General features: G+C 40.5%; 2 protein-coding genes and 1 long non-coding RNA gene across 4 annotated transcripts; 1 reads left to right on the top strand and 2 right to left on the bottom strand.

Annotated features, from left to right (window-relative positions):
* Nucleotides 1–3942: 3942 nt before the first annotated feature.
* On the bottom strand, nt 3943–4584 carry LOC133254862 (large ribosomal subunit protein eL39-like). The gene has a single exon (XM_061429207.1). It carries the CDS (start codon nt 4581–4583, stop codon nt 4374–4376), a length of 210 nt encoding a protein of 69 aa, XP_061285191.1. The 5' UTR covers nt 4584; the 3' UTR covers nt 3943–4373.
* Nucleotides 4585–6765: 2181 nt separating this feature from the next.
* On the bottom strand, nt 6766–9704 carry LOC133254863 (uncharacterized). Its single transcript, XR_009738791.1, has 2 exons — nt 9490–9704; nt 6766–6908 (listed from the first exon to the last, which is right to left on the bottom strand). It is a non-coding gene; the product is annotated as an uncharacterized LOC133254863 (long non-coding RNA).
* Nucleotides 9705–9710: 6 nt separating this feature from the next.
* On the top strand, nt 9711–18174 carry PIGH (phosphatidylinositol glycan anchor biosynthesis class H). 2 transcript variants are annotated; one of them, XM_061429206.1, is made up of 4 exons: nt 9711–10010; nt 14737–14946; nt 15396–15476; nt 17529–18174. In XM_061429206.1, the coding sequence occupies exons 1-4, from the start codon at nt 9801–9803 to the stop codon at nt 17619–17621; spliced, it is 594 nt and encodes a 197-aa protein (XP_061285190.1). In that variant the 5' UTR covers nt 9711–9800; the 3' UTR covers nt 17622–18174. The 2 variants fall into 2 exon arrangements, with proteins under 2 accessions (XP_061285190.1, XP_061285189.1); XM_061429205.1 differs by having other exon boundaries at nt 9716–10010; nt 15393–15476.
* The last annotated feature ends 4 nt before the right edge of the window (nt 18175–18178 follow it).

The raw sequence follows: 18178 nt of genomic DNA, 5'->3' as shown, positions 1-18178 counted from the left end.
TGGCAAAGTAATGTCTCTGCTTTTGAATATGCTATCTAGGTTGGTCATAACTTTCCTTCCAAGGAGTAAGTGTCTTTTAATTTCATGGCTGCAATCACTATCTGCAGTGATTTTGGAGCCAAAAGAGTCTGATACTGTTCCCACTGTTTCCCCATCTATTTCCCATGAAGTGATGGGACCAGATGCCATGATCTTTGTTTTCTAAAAGTTGAGCTTTAAGCCAACTTTTTCACTCTCCTCTTTCACTTTCATCAAGAGGCTTTTGAGTTCCTCTTCACTTTCTGCCATAAGGGTAGTGTCATCTGCATATCTGAGGTTATTGATATTTCTCTCCGAAGTCTTGATTCCAGCTTGTGTTTCTTCCAGTCCAGCGTTTCTCATGATGTACTCTGCATATAAGTCAAATAAGCAGGGTGACAATATACAGCCTTGACTAACTCCTTTTCCTATTTGGAACCAGTCCGTTGTTCCATGTCCAGTTCTAACTGTTGCTTCCTGACCTGCATACAGATTTCTCAAGAGGCAGGTCAGGTGGTCTGGTATTCCCATCTCTTTCAGAATTTCCCACAGTTTCTTGTGATCCACACAGTCAAAGGCTTTGGCATAGTCAATAAAGCAGAAATAGATGTTTTTCTGGAACTCTCTTGCTTTTTCCATGATCCAGCGGATGTTGGCAATTTGATCTCTGGTTCCTCTGCCTTTTCTAAAACCAGCTTGAACATCAGAAAGTTCACGGTTCACATATTGCTGAAGCCTGGCTTAGAGAATTTTGAGCGTTACTTTACTAGCATGTGAGATGAGTGCAATTGTGCGGTAGTTTGAGCATTCTTTGGCATTGCCTTTCTTTGGGATCAGCATGAAAACTGACCTTTTCCAGTCCTGTGGCCGCTGCTGAGTTTTCCAAATTTCCTGGCATATTGAGTTCAGCACTTTCACAGCATCATCTTTCAGGATTTGAAATAGGTCAACTGGAATTCCATCAGCTCCACTAGCTTTGTTCGTAGTGATGCTTTCTAAGGCCCACTTGACTTCACATTCCAGGATGTCTGGCTCTAGGTCAGTGATCACACCATCGTGATTATCTGGGTCATGAAGATCTTTTTTGTACAGTTCTGTGTATTCTTGCCACCTCTTCTTGATATCTTCTGCTTCTGTTAGGTCCATACCATTTCTGTCCTTTATCGAGCCCATCTTTGCATGAAATGTTCCTTTGGTATCTCTAATTTTCTTGAAGAGATCTCTAGTCTTTCCCATTCTGTTGGTTTCCTCTATTTCTTTGCATTGATCGTTGAGGAAGGCTTTCTTATCTCTCCTTGCTGTTATTTGGAACTCTGCATTCAGATGCTTATATCTTTCCTTTTCTCCTTTGCTTTTCACTTCTCTTCTTTTCACAGCCATTTGTAAGCCCTCCCCAGACAGCCATTTTGCTTTTTTGCATTTCTTTTCCATGGGGATGGTCTTGATCCCTGTCTCCTGTACAATGACACGAACCTCATTCCATAGTTCATCAGGCACTCTATCTATCAGATCTAGGCCCTTAAATCTATTTCTCACTTCCACTGTATAATCATAAGGGATTTGATTTAGGTCATACCTGAATGGTCTAGTGGTTTTCCCTACTTTCTTCAATTTAAGTCTGAATTTGGCAATAAGGAGTTCATAATCTGAGCCACAGTCAGCTCCTGGTCTTGTTTTTGTTGTCTGTATAGAGCTTCTCCATCTTTGGCTGCAAAGAATATGCAGTCAAGATAGAGAATCAAGTATGAGGAGTTAGATCTTTCAGTGCTTCTCAAACTTTAATGTGTAAGCAGATCACCTAAGAATCTTGTTGAGCTCGGATTCTGAGTCTGTAGACCTATGGGCGGGGGTGGGAGAGGCTTTCCAGGTGGTGCAGTGGTAAAGAAGCAGCTGGCCAATAAGGAGATGCAGGAGATGGGGTTTAGTCCCTAGGTTGGGAAGATCCCCTGGAGGAGGAAAAGGCAACCCACTCTAGTATTCTTGCCTAGAGAATTCCATGGACAGAGAAGCCTGGCGGGCGGGGTTGCAAAAGAGTCAGACAACTGGACGCATGGGGGCGCGGGCGCGCGCGCGCGCACACACACACACACACACACACACAGATCTACCGTGAGACCCAAGAATCTGCACTTCCAACACGCTCTTCGGAGAAGCCGATGGCACCCGACTCCAGTACTCTTGCCTGGAAAAATCCCATGGATGGAGGAGCCTGGTAGGCTATAGATCATGGGGTCACTAAGAGTCGGACACAACTGAGCGACTTCACTTTCACTTTTCACTTTCATGAATTGGAGAAGGAAATGGCAACCCACTCCAGTGTTCTTGCCTGGAGAATCCCAGGGACGGGGGAGCCTGGTGGGCTGCTGTCTATGGGGTCGCAGAGTCGGACACGACTGAAACGACTTAGCAGCAGCAGCAGCAGCAGCAACACACTCTTAGGTGATACCCATGCAGCTGCTCTACCTACCACACTTTGAATGGTAAGGCTTTAACCAGCCTTTTTTTTTCTTCACTTTTCCTTTTAAATCTTCAGAACCATTTTCACACGAAGGTAACAACTTCCTAGGCTACACAGTTGTGGCTTCATCAATGACTTAAAGAAGTCATTGATACCCATCACTTGAGATCGAGCTGTGAATATAGTGGTGTATCTGAACCTGTTTCTCAAGCCCATGTCCTTCAAACTAGATCCATCATTTTAACTCAACTTTTCCACATTTGGTTTATTCCATTTTAAACTCTTTAGTGTTCAAGGATATACAGTCGCTTGATGTTTCAGGGGTGAGAGAAACCTCCCCTCCACACACACAGAAAGGGCCACTGTGTTCTTTGATTTAAATATCCTAAAGTACCACAAGGTGGAGATATGACTCCAAGAAAAACCCCCTCTGCTTTCTATATCTCTTTCTGCAAGTTTCTTTCTATTTCTGTGTGTCTATTTTCCCTTTCTAGTTGTCTATATTTTCCCATTGTCTTTCTTCTTTATTTGAAATAGTTACTAGCCATTTTCACTGAGCAGGAAAACAATAGGGGGGTATGAAGTAAGTTATGGTGGATTAACAGGCTGGAACTCTATGTAGCTATTTTAAATGTATTCATAAATTCTATAGAAATATGGAAAATGTTTGCCAAAACATTCATTTTTAATTATTGTTAAATACATTACACTGAGGTGATTCTAATACTTTTGCTGCCTACATAAGCAAACCAAAAAACCTATAAATGCCTCAAGGTTAAGAAATCTAAACCTAAAGACAACCAATCACAAATGGCTGACCAGGCTTTCCAAATACTATAACCTTATGCTATAGCCAATCAGATGATTTCCTTGTTTCACTTCCATTTTTTCTCTATCAGGGCTTCCCTGGTGGCTCAGTGGCAAAGAATCCACCTGCAACGCAGGAGATGTGGGTTGGATCCTTGCATCAGGAAGATCCCTTGGAGAAGGAAATGGCAACCCACTCCAGTATTCTTGCCTGGGAAATCCCATTGACAGAGGAACCTGGCAGGCTGTAGTTCATAGGGTCGCAAAAGAGTCAGACACTACTTAGCAACTGAACAGCAGGAACAATTTCTCTATAAAAGTCTTTTCCCTAGTGCCTGTCAGTGGAGTGAGAGCTCTTACTCACTTCTGGCTTGGTAGTGCCCTATTTGAATAGATTTTTTTCTCAAATAAACATATTTTTTTTAATGCCTCAGTTTATATTTTAACATTACAAAATGGTGTGTATTCTATCACTACGATAATATTTTAAAGTGCAGAAACTAAGAGAGAATGATGGAAAAGTAATATGTAAAACTGAAAGGTCTTTAGGATTTTTCTCTCTCATTCACAGATTTTCTATATTATATCATATTTTCAATAATTAAAAACATTAAAACAAAAGGACTCAAACGCTTAAGAAATGAAGATTTTCTAGGTGACAGGGTTAGGAATATATTTTCTTTTATAAAATTTCAATTTGATGTTTTTGGGAAAATAACATATCTTATTAAAAGAAACAGGTAATAAAATTTTTAAAATATATATTATTTGTAAGAGTATCAAAAAGCACCAAATACATAGAAATAAGTGTGATGAAAGATGTACAAGACAACTACAGAAGACCTAAATAAACAGAGATATACAGTACCAGGTTCATGACCTAGAAATCTTAACATAAGTAAGATGTTTGGTTTTTTTTTTTTCCAATGTTTCATATTTATTACTGGGTCTCAGACCGATAGTGAGGAAATAACATCAGGAGCCAAGCATTACAGTAGTGATGTTCTCATTGTGATTTGGCTGCTTAAAAAAGTGGTCTTAACATGTGTGCCACACGTTAAGACCACTTCTTATAGACCCAGCTTGCTTCTTATAGACCCAGCTTGGTTCTTCTCCAATGTCTTCTCTTGGAGTTGTACCTGATTTTATTGCCAGTTTTCATTCGAATCCATTGAGGAATGGGACGATTCTGCTTTTGTTTCTTGGCCAGGAATCGCTTGATCCTGAAAGTCTTGTGAGAAGACATGGTGAGGAGAGAACTCAACCGCACATAGGATGGCGGAGAAGAGAAAAGAGTCATAAGTAAGATGTTAAAAAATAAATAAGCAAAACAAAAGTTAAAAAAAAAAAACAAAGCAAAAGCAAAAAAAATAAGCTACAAGAATATATTGTACAGTACAGGGAATATAGCCAATACTTTATAATAACCATAAGTAGAGTATAATCTTGAAAAACTGTGAATTACTATGTTGTACACCTGAAACTTATATATTGTAAGTCAACTATACCTCAGTTAAAAAAACAAGATGTCAATTCTCCCTAAATTGATTGACAGATGCAATCCAAGCAAAATTTTTGGTGAAAATACAAAGAACCTAGAACAGCCAGCAATAGTCTTGAAGTAAAATATTTCAACAGTCTTGAAGTAAAATATCACTGTTGAAATACTTAACACTATGAGAAATCAATGCCTACTGTGAAGTAATGAGACAGGTTGATGCTGGCACAAGGAAAAACAAAAGAGAACAGAACATAATGGAGTCTGAAAACTGGTGTCACAGAGAATTATTGTCCTTGGTGTGGGACCCCCCTCCCCAGCATTTGGTGTCAGAAGTGTTGTGAGTGTGGTAGTAGTGTAAGAGTAAAGGAGAAACACAGTAGACCAAGTTTTTTCTAAAACAGTTTCATATATGTAATGTAGTACCAAAAGAAATCTCACTAGAAAAAGCTATAGAAAGAGGCATATCCACACTACATAGATAATCCAAAATGAAATTCTGGACAAAATGAAGTGTTATATTTACCTTTTTTTATGCAAAGTAAATTCTTTCTTGATCAATTTCACAAAATTCCAACAAGCTTTTTAAGTTCTTTTGGTTGGCTTTTTAAAAATTGAGGTATAATTTTCATCTTTTTAAAACCCTATTTCTTTGGAATTTCTTTTCACTTAGATGGGCCTCTACTTTTTCTCCCCTATGAGTAAGTGGTCCTAAATTAAGTCTACTCTCAGTTAAGTAAGTGTTAGTGTTTGTTGCTCTGTCGTTCCCGACTCTCTGAGACCCCATGGACTGCACCCACCAGGCTCCTCTGTCCATGAGATTTTCCAGGCAAGGATTCTGGAGTGGGTTGCCATTTCCTTCTCCAGGGGGTCTTCCCAACCCAGGGATCGAACCCGGGTCTCCTACACTGCAGGCAAATTCTTTACCGACTGAGCTACAAGGGAAGTCCCCCCGAAAATAAGAAAGTGAAGTCACTCAGTCGTGTCTGACTCTTTGTGACCCCATGGACTGTAACCCGCCAGGCTCCTCCATCCATGGGATTCTCCAGGCAAGAGTACTGGAGTGGGTTGCCATTTCCTTCTAGCAAATCATTACTGCTATATCATAAGAAAAAGAAACAATAAAAACTACAGAATAAGACAGTATTCTTAGAAAAATTATGCCATCAATAAGTGTAAGTAAATACTAAGAGAAAGCTCTATAGAAAGGTTTTAAGAATCTAGTATGGGGATTTCCCTGGTGGTCCAGCGGTTGGGAATCCGCTTTCCAATGCAGAGGATGCAGGTTTAATCTCCGGTAGGGGAACTAAGATCCCACGTGCTGCAACAACCGAACCCACACACTTGAGAGCCTGTTCTCCACAACTAGAGAGCGCCCCAATGTCACAATGAAGACCCATCACAGCCAAAAAAAAAAAAAAAAGGAATCTAGCATGGGCCATAAAAGTAAAAAGTTATCTGAATTCTTTGGCTAGATATTTTTCTTACTATTCATAAACACTCAGCTTCCAAGAACAACTTCAGCAGTTGAAGTAAGTACCCGTTTTATCAAAAATAGGTTAGATTAATCCTGTATATTGCCACCACAATGCTCAATTCACTCAAATATATTTCCTAGTTCTTGTAGCCAGAACTCTTTGGAAAGTGTAGCAAAGACTGGCCAGTTGTTCACCAAATCATTTTTCTTTCACCACTTGGCATACTAATAGTGTTTCCCAGCCTCCTTAGAAGTTACATATATCCATGTTTATGAGTTCTGTGGGTCGAAGACTTGGCCATAAAACCCTCCCAGGAATGATCCTCTATGCTTGCCCACTCGTCTGTTAGATGCAGATCAAATGGAAGGGAACTTGAGGAAGCCCCAAGAGAATTGTGAAGCCACTAAACAGAAGGTGCCTGGGTCCCTGAGTTATCACTAGGCAGAAATGATGAGTCATTTGACCAGAAGCACTTAAATGGACTATAGACAGACAATAAACCAACATTTATTGTTATGCTACTGACATTTTATTTTCATAGCAGTTAGTACCTTGACATATACAGGGTATGTGTTTCTCCTACTTCCTTTCTCTGCTTCTCCACAACTCAATTCACTAGGGAATTAGTTGTGAGACTCCTTTAGTGACCCTGAAAAAAGATATCATTAATAACACTCCATGGAAAAACTTGCCAATTGCTAAGTTTGAATTCTTTTCGTCAGCCCACCCTCCCTTGCTGCTATATTCTATCGACCTTTTTAAAAAAAAATTTTACTTAGTTAGTTCTATTTATTTATTTATTTGGCCTCACCAGGTCTTAGTTATGGCACGTGAACTCTTAGTTGCAGCATGTGGGTTCTAGACCCCTGACTAGGGATTGAACCTGGACCCCCTGCATTTGGAGCACAGTTTCAGCCTCTGGACTGCCAGGGAAGTCCCCTCCACCGAACTTTTGAGGGTGATGAATACTTAGAAGTCCAAAATTGAGAGCTAAAAAATATATATATCACTCCTTGCTGTCTTTACAGGGTTATGGTCGTGAGAACTTATCACTTTATATCCCAGGCAGCATCTAAGCAAATGGCAAATACCCAGATTTCAATTTCTACCGCAGATAAGCAGGTCAAGAAGACGATCTGATAGAGCAAAGTGATTATAAAGATTGTGGAATTATATTACCATACTATTTGTCCCTAGAATTTAATATTTAATATAATAATTTAATATTCAAAAAATTAAGTATTTTAAATACTTAAAGTAGTACTTTAAATAGGTGTCTTAGGTGTCTTTTTTCAATGACTCTAGAGTGGTGAAATTCTGAGCATGCATAGGTTCTTCACTTTTTTTTATTGTCACAGATACTTTGTAAATCTAGTAAACCTAATGGACCCCTTATCACAGTACTGTTTGTAAATGAACACACAGAATTTCAAACATAAGTGAATTAAAATAGTTATCAGAATATTTTTTAAAATGTCTTATGGTAATATGTGTTTCCACTGACACATTAAATAAGGAGATCTAGTAGTTGGTCTCGGAGAAGGCAATGGCACCCCACTCCAGGACTCTTGCCTGGAAAATCCCATGGATGGAGGAGCCTGGTAGACTGCAGTCCATGGGGTCTAAGAGTCGGACACGACTGAGTGACTTCACTTTCACTTTTCACTTTCATGAATTGGAGAAGGAAATGGCAACCCACTCCAGTGTTCTTGCCTGGAGAATCCCAGGGACGGGGAAGCCTGGTGGGTTGCCGTCTATGGGGTCACACAGAGTCGGACAAGACTGAAGTGACTTAGCAGCAGTAACAGTAGTTGGTCTAATAATTACTGCAGAAATTTTGAAGTAATGAGTGGAAATGACATTTTGAGATAATTATTATGAGATGAAAATATCTGTGGTTTCTATCAGTGACAAAAATCACAAGTATTACTAATACTAATTGGTTTGTTGCCTAGTTTCATAATCAAAAGAAATGTTAAATTTCAATTAGAAGTTAAGAAACTAAAGATAAAACTCTGATTTTATCTATGGTGTGCAAGTTAAGAACTCTAGGACTAGTGGGTTCCCCAAAACGCTGAACGTGTTTATCTCTGAGTAGTGGAAATATGGATGGTTTAAATTTTTCTTCTTATTTTTTATAACCATGTATGGTGACGATTTTTAAAAAAAATTTATTTGACTAAACTGGGTCTTAGTTGTACACGTGCATAATCTTTAGTCTTTGTTGTGGCATGCAGGATCTTTAGCTGTGGCATGTGGGATCTAGTTCCCTAACCAGGGATCGAAGCCAGGACCTCTGCCTTGGGAGCACAGTCTTAGCCACTGGACTACCAAGGAAGTCCCTCTTCTTTTCTGTATTGTTCAAATTTTCCATAATAAGCAAACATCACTTTTATCATTATAAAAGATATCACATGATATTTACAAAATGAAAGGGGTGTATTGGTAAGATTAAGTATACAGAAATAAAATTGGAGAAACAAAATAATGCTTGAAGAAAAAGGAAAACAAAATCCTGGGTGAAGATGGAGAAACTGAACCTGACTTTCATCAGGATACAAGCTGATGAGACCTTTATACCATTCATCTTTTTACACAAATTCTTTAATACACGATGCTGCCTCAGGGTTGAAGCACCATAATTCTCTTAACGGGCCACACGGGCACTCTTGGGCCACATTTCAAATAAAAAAGAAAAGGGAATCCACAAGTCTCTATTACTCATGAGCTTAGTAATTTTATTATCTATACCTTCTGCATCCTTCACTCTTGCTAACCCTTCCAGCCAGGACTTGTCTGCCTACTCAGTGCTCCACTTAGTGGTCTGGGAGAGAAAACTAGGCAATGAAATCCAGACCCCTCACCAGGCCCTACAAGACTCTCCTGGACCTGACCCCTACCTACTTCCCTAACTTCCAACTGCATTTCCCTCGCATTCGCCTCTCTGACCTATCGATTCCTCCAATAGCCAATCCTGTTTCAGCCTCGGGGCCTTTGTCTTTTCTGGTCCTCCTTCCTGGCAAATTCTTCCTCTAGCGTTCCCAGAGACCAAGCCACCCCTGCAGGTCATATTACTGCAACAACACTCCCTGGAATTATTTCTATATTGTTTCTCAATAAGAAGGAAGCTGATTGAAGCCAAAGACCTTGTCGATCCTGTTCACCTCTGTACCTTCAGCACTTAAAACGGCACCGGAATGAATGAATAAATGAGTGGTATGAACGAATACCTGCTGACTGCCTCCTGGGGGTGCCCTCTAGCTTGGAAATAAAAATCAGTTTGTCGAGCGGAAAGCACGTTAATAGCGGTTTTTATCTGTCCGCTCAGGCACTGGCACCCCCTAAGAATCTCGGTGATTATATACGCTTAGAATTCCGGCCGCGCAAGGCGTGAAAAGACAGCCCCTCAAGAGCCTTCCCCGTCGTCCGCGCCGAACTGCGGCTGCGCGCCGCCAGGGGAGGGGCGTGGCCAACTCCGCGGTGGGGAAGTGAGTCCAGAGCCAGCAAGAGGACGCTGGAGGGCGCGCAAGAGCGGCGCGGCATGGCCGGGCCTGGGGCGGGCGAGCCGGCCATGGAGGACGAGCGAAGCTTCTCAGATATCTGCGGCGGCCGCCTGGCCTTGCACCGCCGATACTACTCCCCTTCCTGCCTGGAGTTCTGCCTCAGCTGCCCTCGGATCTCTTTGCGCTCGCTCACCGCTGTCACCTGCACCGTGTGGCTGGCGGCCTACGGACTCTTCACACTCTGTGAGGTAAGGCCGGCCTCGGAGTCGGGGCTTGGGTTTGGAAGGATCTGTGGGGTCTTAGGCTCGAGCCCAGAGCTCTCACCGGACCCTCCTACAGTCGTGCGGCCTGGAGGGCAGAAACTCGCTGGTTTTGGGGACGCCATTCCGCTGCTGGACAGCTCTCTTCCTTCCTTAACGTTGAGTGAACTTTGCGCTCTTGTACTTTATCCCTGCTCCGGGGTCGCTGCTCTCTGCGCTGTGGTTCCACTCAGCATACATCTCGTCCTTGCTCGACAGCCTAAAACGTTAACTTCCATGTGCTCTGTGTAGTACAGGCTCACGGTAGTTCAGTTCCAAGTGTTTAGAGAACTAGGTGGACGGATCGTCCTCACCCATCCCTTCCACTCTTCACAGGAGTCGCTGCTGACAATACCTTTTACACTCTTCGAGAAACTGCCTTTGCCTCCACAGTTCTCATACGCAGGTTAAGAATCTCTCTTTTCAGGACAGTCTAACCTCCCGCACCCCACAATCACTACCCCACTTCCAAGTATTTTCTAAAGAACTGTTGAGATTGCAGAGACGGGTGGTTTTGTGCTTAATTTCCAGATTGACTCCTATCAGTATTTTCTCAGGTTCAGTTTTCACACCTCTAAAATGGAATTGATACCTGCTATGCCAACGCCACAGCATTGTGAGGGTCATAGGTAGCAGCATCGTGACAACTCTCAAATGAAAGGAATCATCCTAATTGCCCTTTTCATTTTTAACTTAGTCTCATATGTAGTGTCCTGAGTGACATGTCTTATTCCAGGAGTGATCTGACCAGAGCTAAGTACAGCAAGGCTATTTATTTCTGTAATTTGGGTATGGTTTTCAATACTGCATCTATTTGTTTTTCTTAAAAAAAAAATTGTTTTTTTTTATTTTGGATGTGGCAGGTAGTTGCAGCTGCTTGCTTTATTATAGTTGCTCCGTGACCTGTAGGATCCTAGTTCACCCAACCAGGGATCCAACCCCCATCCACTGCGCTGCAAGGTGGATTCTTAACCACTGGACCACCAGGGAAGTCCCCCACTAGCTTTTTGAAAAAGCCACTAGAGCATATTTCAGAGCATGGTTAATTTAGTGTAGATATACACAAAATTTAGACCCTTATTTGTATCAGTTGTATCTAAAAGTTCATAAGTCAGTTGAACTGGTTGAAATGCCAGGACAGTTCTTCCTCCTGCCCCCTAAAAAATTTAATATATAATATAGTTGAATTTCAGTACTAGCCTGAGTTCTTTCCGAATAGTCATGTGAGGAGGCTGCTACTGCTGCTAAGTCGCTTCAGTCATGTCCGACTCTGTTCGACCCCATAGACGGCAGCCCACCAGGCCCCGCCGTCCCTGGGATTCTCCAGGCAAGAACACTGGAGTGGGTTGCCATTTCCTTCTCCAATTCATGAAAGTGAAAAGTGAAAGTGAAGTCACTCAGTCGTGTCCGACTCTTAGCGACCCCATGGACTGCAGCCTACCAGGCTCCTCCATCCATGGGATTTTCCAGGCAAGAGTCCTGGAGTGGGGTGCCATTGCCTTCTCCGTGAGGAGAAGGGAACAGATATTTATTAAAGCCCACTGAGTGCCAGCTGCCTTACTGAATGTCTCATTTCAACCTTAGAAGAAAACCGAGACTTAGAAAGAGTAGTAGCTTATCTGAAGTGATAAAACTAGTAAATGGCCTACTGGGGCTTCAAACCCAAGGCTGTCTGATGGCTTGCTTAGCAGAATTTTTAAATGGGAGGTTTGTTCTACACCAGCTCCCTTGTGTACTTATCTATCTCATCCTGGTATATCCTACTTAACCCTCATCAATGTCCAGGGCTAAGTAACCTTACCTTCCTTTAAACTCCACTGCAGCACTTCTTAAGGGCTCTGTGTACCAGAATTTCTATTTTTCCTCCTATTCAAAACTATTAATCAGAGTACTGAATCTCAGCTTGTATAAGAAGAAATCTGTTGGAGGGATTCATTAAAACATGTGGCTTTACTTCAACCCAAACCAATATTGAATTGTTAGAATTTCAGAAAGAAAAATTAAGTATAAAAAATGCAGGGGTAATAAAGTTTTGGGCAGTGATTACTTTATAGGAAAGCTGATATGGGTCAGACCCCCTAAGTAAGCAGATGAACTTACCTACAAAATAGAAACAGACTCACAAACTTAGAAAACAAACTTATGGTTACCATAGAGGAAAGAAGGGAGGAGGGATAAATTGGAAGTTTGGGGTTGATACATACACACTACTATATTTAAAATAGGCAACTCACAAGGACCTACTGTATAGCACAGGGAACGCTACTTAATATTTTATAATAACCTCAATAGGAAAAGAATTTCAAAATGTGAAGATATATGAATATGTATAACTGAAATCACTCTGCTCTACACCTGAAACTAACACATTATAAATCAACTATACTCCAAAATAAAATAAAAAATTTAAAAATAATATTAAAATCCCCTAAGTATATACTTGTTCTTCATTCCTTCTTTCCTCCCAGTTTTTTAATTCACAGTTCTATTAGAATTCTAGGTTTTTACCTTACTTATTTCAACCTGGAATGTTCTTTCCCCTTCCTTTTCTCAGCTAAGTATATCTGTCAATAATCACCACCTCCTCAGCACCAGTTAAATCCTGCTTCCTTAGAAGTCTTCATAGGATATTCCTGTGTGCTTTAATCTCTCTCTTTCTTGCTTTTTCTCTCTCTCTGTTAATCCTGTCTTAGTCACTCTATATCATAGTATTCTCCAAAAATATTTTATATATTTAATCTTGCCTCTAATAAATCTGTAAGGGCCAGAACATAAGTTTATCTCTCTCCATTCTTCCATAATGCTTATTCAGTTCACATTATGTACAAGACACTGTACTAGGTACTAGACATTTAATTAACTCAAAGTAGATATTTCTGGGCCCATCAAAGACCCAGCACATAGATTTCTCCATCTTCCATTTGTAATTAACAAATAATTATCTAGTGCAGAGGTCAGCAAACTTTTTCCTAAAAAGGCCAAACTAAATATTTTAGGCTTTGCAGGTCTCTGTCTCATATTCTTCTGTTTCATTTTATCAACCCTTCAAAAAATAAAACAAAAAAACCAAACAAACCAAAAATAGTTTTAGCTTAATGTGGACCAGACAAAAGCAGATCACAGGCCCAAATAGTTCCTAGATTTCTTATCTAACTCTTAACTATGTGTTATATATAAAGAAGTAGAAAGGTACTTTGAAGGAAAACCAGAGCTAGTCAGTAGTTAAAGCAATAAAAACAGATTTCATTCAGAAACTGTTGCAATGGGAGAAAAGAGACTTCAGTATTGAAGGTTGGGTTCAATTCTGCATACCTCAGGGACCAGTAGAAATTTATAGCCAAAGAGCAGGGTCAGTGGTCAATGGATACAAAATTACTAAAAGGAAACATGAGGAGTAAATGGGGGATTCTGGCTAAATTGATTCAACAGGATTCTTGCTGAAGGCAGGCCAGGGTGATCAGATAACCAAGGTGAGAGTCTTCTCTAAACTCACTTAGCAAGAGTCTTGCTACAACTTGGCCAGCAAGGCCTGCATTGTTCAACAAGAGTCTCACTAGAGTTAGTAGGTCAGAGAGGATATCTTGTCAGTAACAAAGATTAGTAAAACACCTCCTGCCTTCAAGGAATGACAGCCATAAATTAGTGAATCTCTTGTGATTCTAGGTCATCAATGATTTTTTTTTCCTGTGCCATCCTTCTAAATAGCTTTTTGGGGAAAAAAAAAAAAAAGGAAAACAAACATACCTCGATAGAAAAACACACTTCAACTTCAGAAATGTTAAAAGGTTGTAAATGTTAAAAGGTTCTTAGAATCAAATAAATACCATTTCGGGGACTCTTAACACTGTCCTTAGTCATTTCAGCTAGTCAGTCAGCCTTAACATATCACTCAGTCATAACCCAAAACAACCAAAAGGGCCCTGAGTAGTAAGATCTTTATTATTTAACAAAACCAGAAGTCAAGATGAAGAAGGACTCTAGAGGGCATAAGAGGCTCGGTTGATTTTAGTTTTTTCATCTTACCAATCTTCTACCCTTTACCTGTCCTCAGCCCAGCTTTCCACACAGTTTTGGCAGAGGCCTTGTAGTTCTGGGCATCCAAACTTTAGGATGAAGGGGCCTTCTCTTCCTTAGACCTCTTTCTTGAGATGGACTTAGTTTTCTAGAAAGCCTTCCAGCAGACTTCCCCTCATATGTCACCGGCTAGAGTTGTGCCATTGGTCCATTTCTGAACCAGTCGTTTGCAGGAGTGTTGGGAAGCAGGAGTGGCTGTTGAGTGTTATCTGCTGCACTGTGCTAAGCATGTTATTATTTATTGTGTTCAGTCTGAGATTTTGCTACATGTTTTACTGATGAAAGGTGAGAAGAAAAAATCTGAGTCCTTAAGTTGCAATTTTGGAAGGAAAATCTCTGAGAGCAGTGTGATGGGTATCCTGCTGAGGGAGGTTCTTCTCCCCAGACCTGTCCATTTGTTGTCTGGGTGTGTCTTATCATGTGCTTTCCTAGCACTGCAGAGCCCACATAAAAGTAGCTTCCTCTTACTTCACGCACGTTCTTCCTATCCATTCACCTCAAGGAGAACAAAGGTTTTTTTCCACATTGTCTGGAGTTGACTTATTAACCAGCAGAGAAACACTTGATAATCTTAACCGCCTGTGTCTGGCTCTCTCTTCAGAACAGCATGATCCTCTCTGCTGCCATCTTCATCACTCTCTTAGGCCTGCTTGGTTACCTCCATTTTGTAAAGATTGATCATGAGACTCTGTTAATCATTGATTCCCTGGGTATCCAGATGACCTCATCCTATGCCTCAGGCAAAGAAAGTACCACCTTCATTGAGATGGGCAAGGTGAAGGATGTCATCATTAATGAGGCTATTTACATGGTAAGTATTTAAATCAGTAAATGTTACAGGCCTCCCTAGAGGAGGCAGCCCATGGGGTGTGTCTGGATCTAAACTGAGTCTTAATACCTCAAGTAACGATGTCACAGAATTAAACTTTAGGGCTCTGTGTACTAGTACTTAGAGTGTTTTCTTTTTGGCTGGCATGTCTTTAAACCATAAAAGTAAACTTGTATTGAAAACATATGCCCTTTATTCTTATAGAGATGCAGTAGGTTTTCATGGGTAGGGAGTTAGCATTTCAACTTTATTTTCTAGCCCAGCTTCAGAATCATCTCTGGTTGTTGTTCTTTTGTCTTTTTTCCTCTAAAGAATGAGAATATACCCCTCTCTCAGTTCAGAAGCTATCAAGTGCTATTTATGAAGTTTTGAGAAAGAAAACTGAGTTTCACCTAGATCTCTCCTTATTTGGTTTATTTTTCTTACAGCAGAAGGTGATTTACTACCTCTGCATTTTATTGAAGGATCCAGTGGAACCACATGGGATATCCCAAGTAGTACCCATCTTCCAGGTGAGCACAGAAGACTTTTCTTAAATTTTTTCTCTAGAGAAGTCCTTTACCTTACTCCTTCTCTGAGCAGATCCACTGCTTCTTAGGTTCAGTAGGAATGTGATCTTCTATTGTCAAGAATATTTGAGGATTCCTGAGGGATATTTTTACCAGGAATTAGAATGTTATTTCAGAAATTCCTTTCTGAGGCAGATAAAACTTTCAGAAATATTAGGAACCTATACAAATTCTAGAGATAATAATACATATATAGCAGCTTCTGCGGAGAAGGCAATGGCACCCCATTCCAGTACTCTTGCCTGGAAAATCCCATGGACAGAGGAACCTGGTAGGCTGCAGTCCATGGGGTCGAGAAGAGTTGGACACGACTGAGCGACTTCACTTTCACTTTTCACTTTCATGCACTGGAGAAGGAAATGGCAACCCACTCCAGTGTTCTTGCCTGGAGAATCCCAGGGACAGGGGAGCCTGGTGGGCTGCCGTCTATGGGGTTGCACAGAGTCGGACACGACTGAAGCGACTTAGCAGCAGCTTCTGCGTATATATCATCATTCACCTGCTTCGATTCTGTCAGTCTGCTAGTATGTGATTTTTGTTGTTGTTTAGTCACTAAGTTGTGTCCAACTCTTTGAGACCCCCATGGACTGTAGCCCCCTAGGCTCCTCTGTCCATGGGATTACACAGGCAAAGATACTGGAGTGGGTTGCCTCTTTCCTTCTCCAGGGGATCTTCCTGACCCAGGGATGGAACCTGGGTCTCCTGCATTGGCAGGATTCTTTACCACTGAGTCACCAGGGAAGCCCAATATATGATTTTACATAAATGTTACTGATCCATACAGACTGCTATACGCTATTTTGGCGTCTTGCTTTTTTTTTTCAGTTAACTCTTTTCTTTAATCTTTCTTTTTTAATTGAAGGATAATTGTTTTACAATGTTGTAATTGGTTTCTGCCATATAACAATGTGACTCAGCCATAATTGCTTTTTTAATATATTTTTCATGTATCTACAAAAGCCATTATACTTATTATTTTAAATAATTATATCATCATATCAAATATTAGTTTATTTAGCCACATCATTTGCTAGCTTTTAAAACCACATCCAGATTATTTTTCGTTTTGCTCGTATAAAAAATACTTATACAAACATAATTACAGTCAATTATTTTATAGGTATGTAAATCATGTATGCAGTTAATTCTGCCTCACTGCCTTTTTCACAAAGGATTTAAGGCAGCTAAGCTAAAATTCTTTTGAATTTATCTCAAAATTATATTAAAGCTTATGAATACTTTCATAGATTTTAATAGTGTTTGAGATTTGGCTCTAGAGATTAGACCATACTTTTGGGAATTTGTGCTTGTTTTTATGTAGTCTTGTCTAACAGTAGTTTTAGCTATTTTTTAGTTTAGTATATATTAAAGGAATTTAGAGTTACTAAATTTGTATCTCTTTAAATAACAGACTTTTATATTTCCTTGTATTACCTATCAGTATTTTCTCTTGTTTTAAACTATCCATCTCCTCTATTAGTCAAGCAGATACTACATATTGATTATGCATTATAACACTTTATTTTAGGTAGCCAACTTTTATTAAATATGCTTTCCACATACATTTTTCTCATTCTGTGGCTTTTCTTTTGATTGTATTATATTTCATTATACAAAATAATTTGCAGGATTTACATATCAAAGTGCCCTTCTTGTCTCTGAGAGCTGCTTCACAGCTTGCGACACTTCCCAAGAGGGTCTGTCCTTGTTACTCCCCTTTCTTGCTCTTAGGTGGATATCATGAAATTTAGACAGATTAAAAACTGTCTTTTGAGCCCCTGCTTCCCACAGTTCACAGGCTGGGCTGTGGGCCTGGTTAAGGATCACTCCCAGCAAAGTCCTGTGAGGCCTGAACTTCCACCTCTCGAGCCCACACCTGTGCCGTTTAGACCCCCCGGCTTGTGGGTGAGAGATCAGGGTTGCACTTGGACACAGCAGCACTCATCAGTCTCTTATGTTCATCTTGACTCTGCATTTCTCCCCTTTGGAATTCAGAGTGCCAAGCCCCGGCTGGACTGCTTGATTGAAGTGTACAGGAGCTGCCAGGAGATCCTGGCACACCAGAAAGCTGCATCAACGAGCCCATGAGTCCCAGCATTCAGAAAGCCAGTATTGTCTTCCAGAGGAGACTCCTAAGCCACAGTGGTTGGCTTATTTTCTGTATTTTAAACCTTCAAGTGGACATAGTCTGAGAAACCAGTATGGATGTGGTGGATCTCAGAGCCATAGAGAAGGTGACTGAAAACCTAACTTATTGTGTGATATTGAGCAAAGTATTAATATATATTTTAGTGTTCCTTTTGTAAGGTTTTATTTATTTTACCAATTGAGGGGAGACCTTGAAACTCTATGTTAGGAGTAATGCTGACTAAGCGCACTTTGTGAGCACACTTGGGCTTACTTTTTGTTGGAATTTATAGAAAATGGGAAACTGACATCAGCTCTTTTGATAAAGATAATTTACCAACTGTGCAGTGTCCCTGTATAAAAGTTAGAAAGAAAAAAAGCAAGCCCTTCAGGGACTGGTCAGTAGGAAGCAATGTCCTACAAAAGTCGAGTCTCTGTCCACCTAGCTCCTGTGTTCTGTACAGGGTTACTTTATGATGATTCTCTTAATAAACAGATATTCTTCCAAAACATACACC

The sequence above is a fragment of the Bos javanicus genome, chromosome 10 (assembly GCF_032452875.1).
Source record: "Bos javanicus breed banteng chromosome 10, ARS-OSU_banteng_1.0, whole genome shotgun sequence".
Taxonomy (NCBI): Eukaryota; Metazoa; Chordata; class Mammalia; order Artiodactyla; family Bovidae; genus Bos; species Bos javanicus.
This window is presented reverse-complemented; position numbering and strand designations above follow the sequence as displayed.

Coding starts and splice junctions, on each gene's coding strand:
- LOC133254862 (XM_061429207.1), bottom strand. CDS start 4,583: ATGACTCTTTTCTCTTCTCCGCCATCCTATGTGCGGTTGAGTTCTCTC.
- PIGH (XM_061429205.1), top strand. CDS start 9,801: ATGGCCGGGCCTGGGGCGGGCGAGCCGGCCATGGAGGACGAGCGAAGC. Junction 10,011..14,736: donor GACTCTTCACACTCTGTGAG/GTAAGGCCGGCC, acceptor CTCTCTCTTCAG/AACAGCATGATCCTCTCTGC. Junction 15,477..17,528: donor AAGTAGTACCCATCTTCCAG/GTGAGCACAGAA, acceptor TTTGGAATTCAG/AGTGCCAAGCCCCGGCTGGA.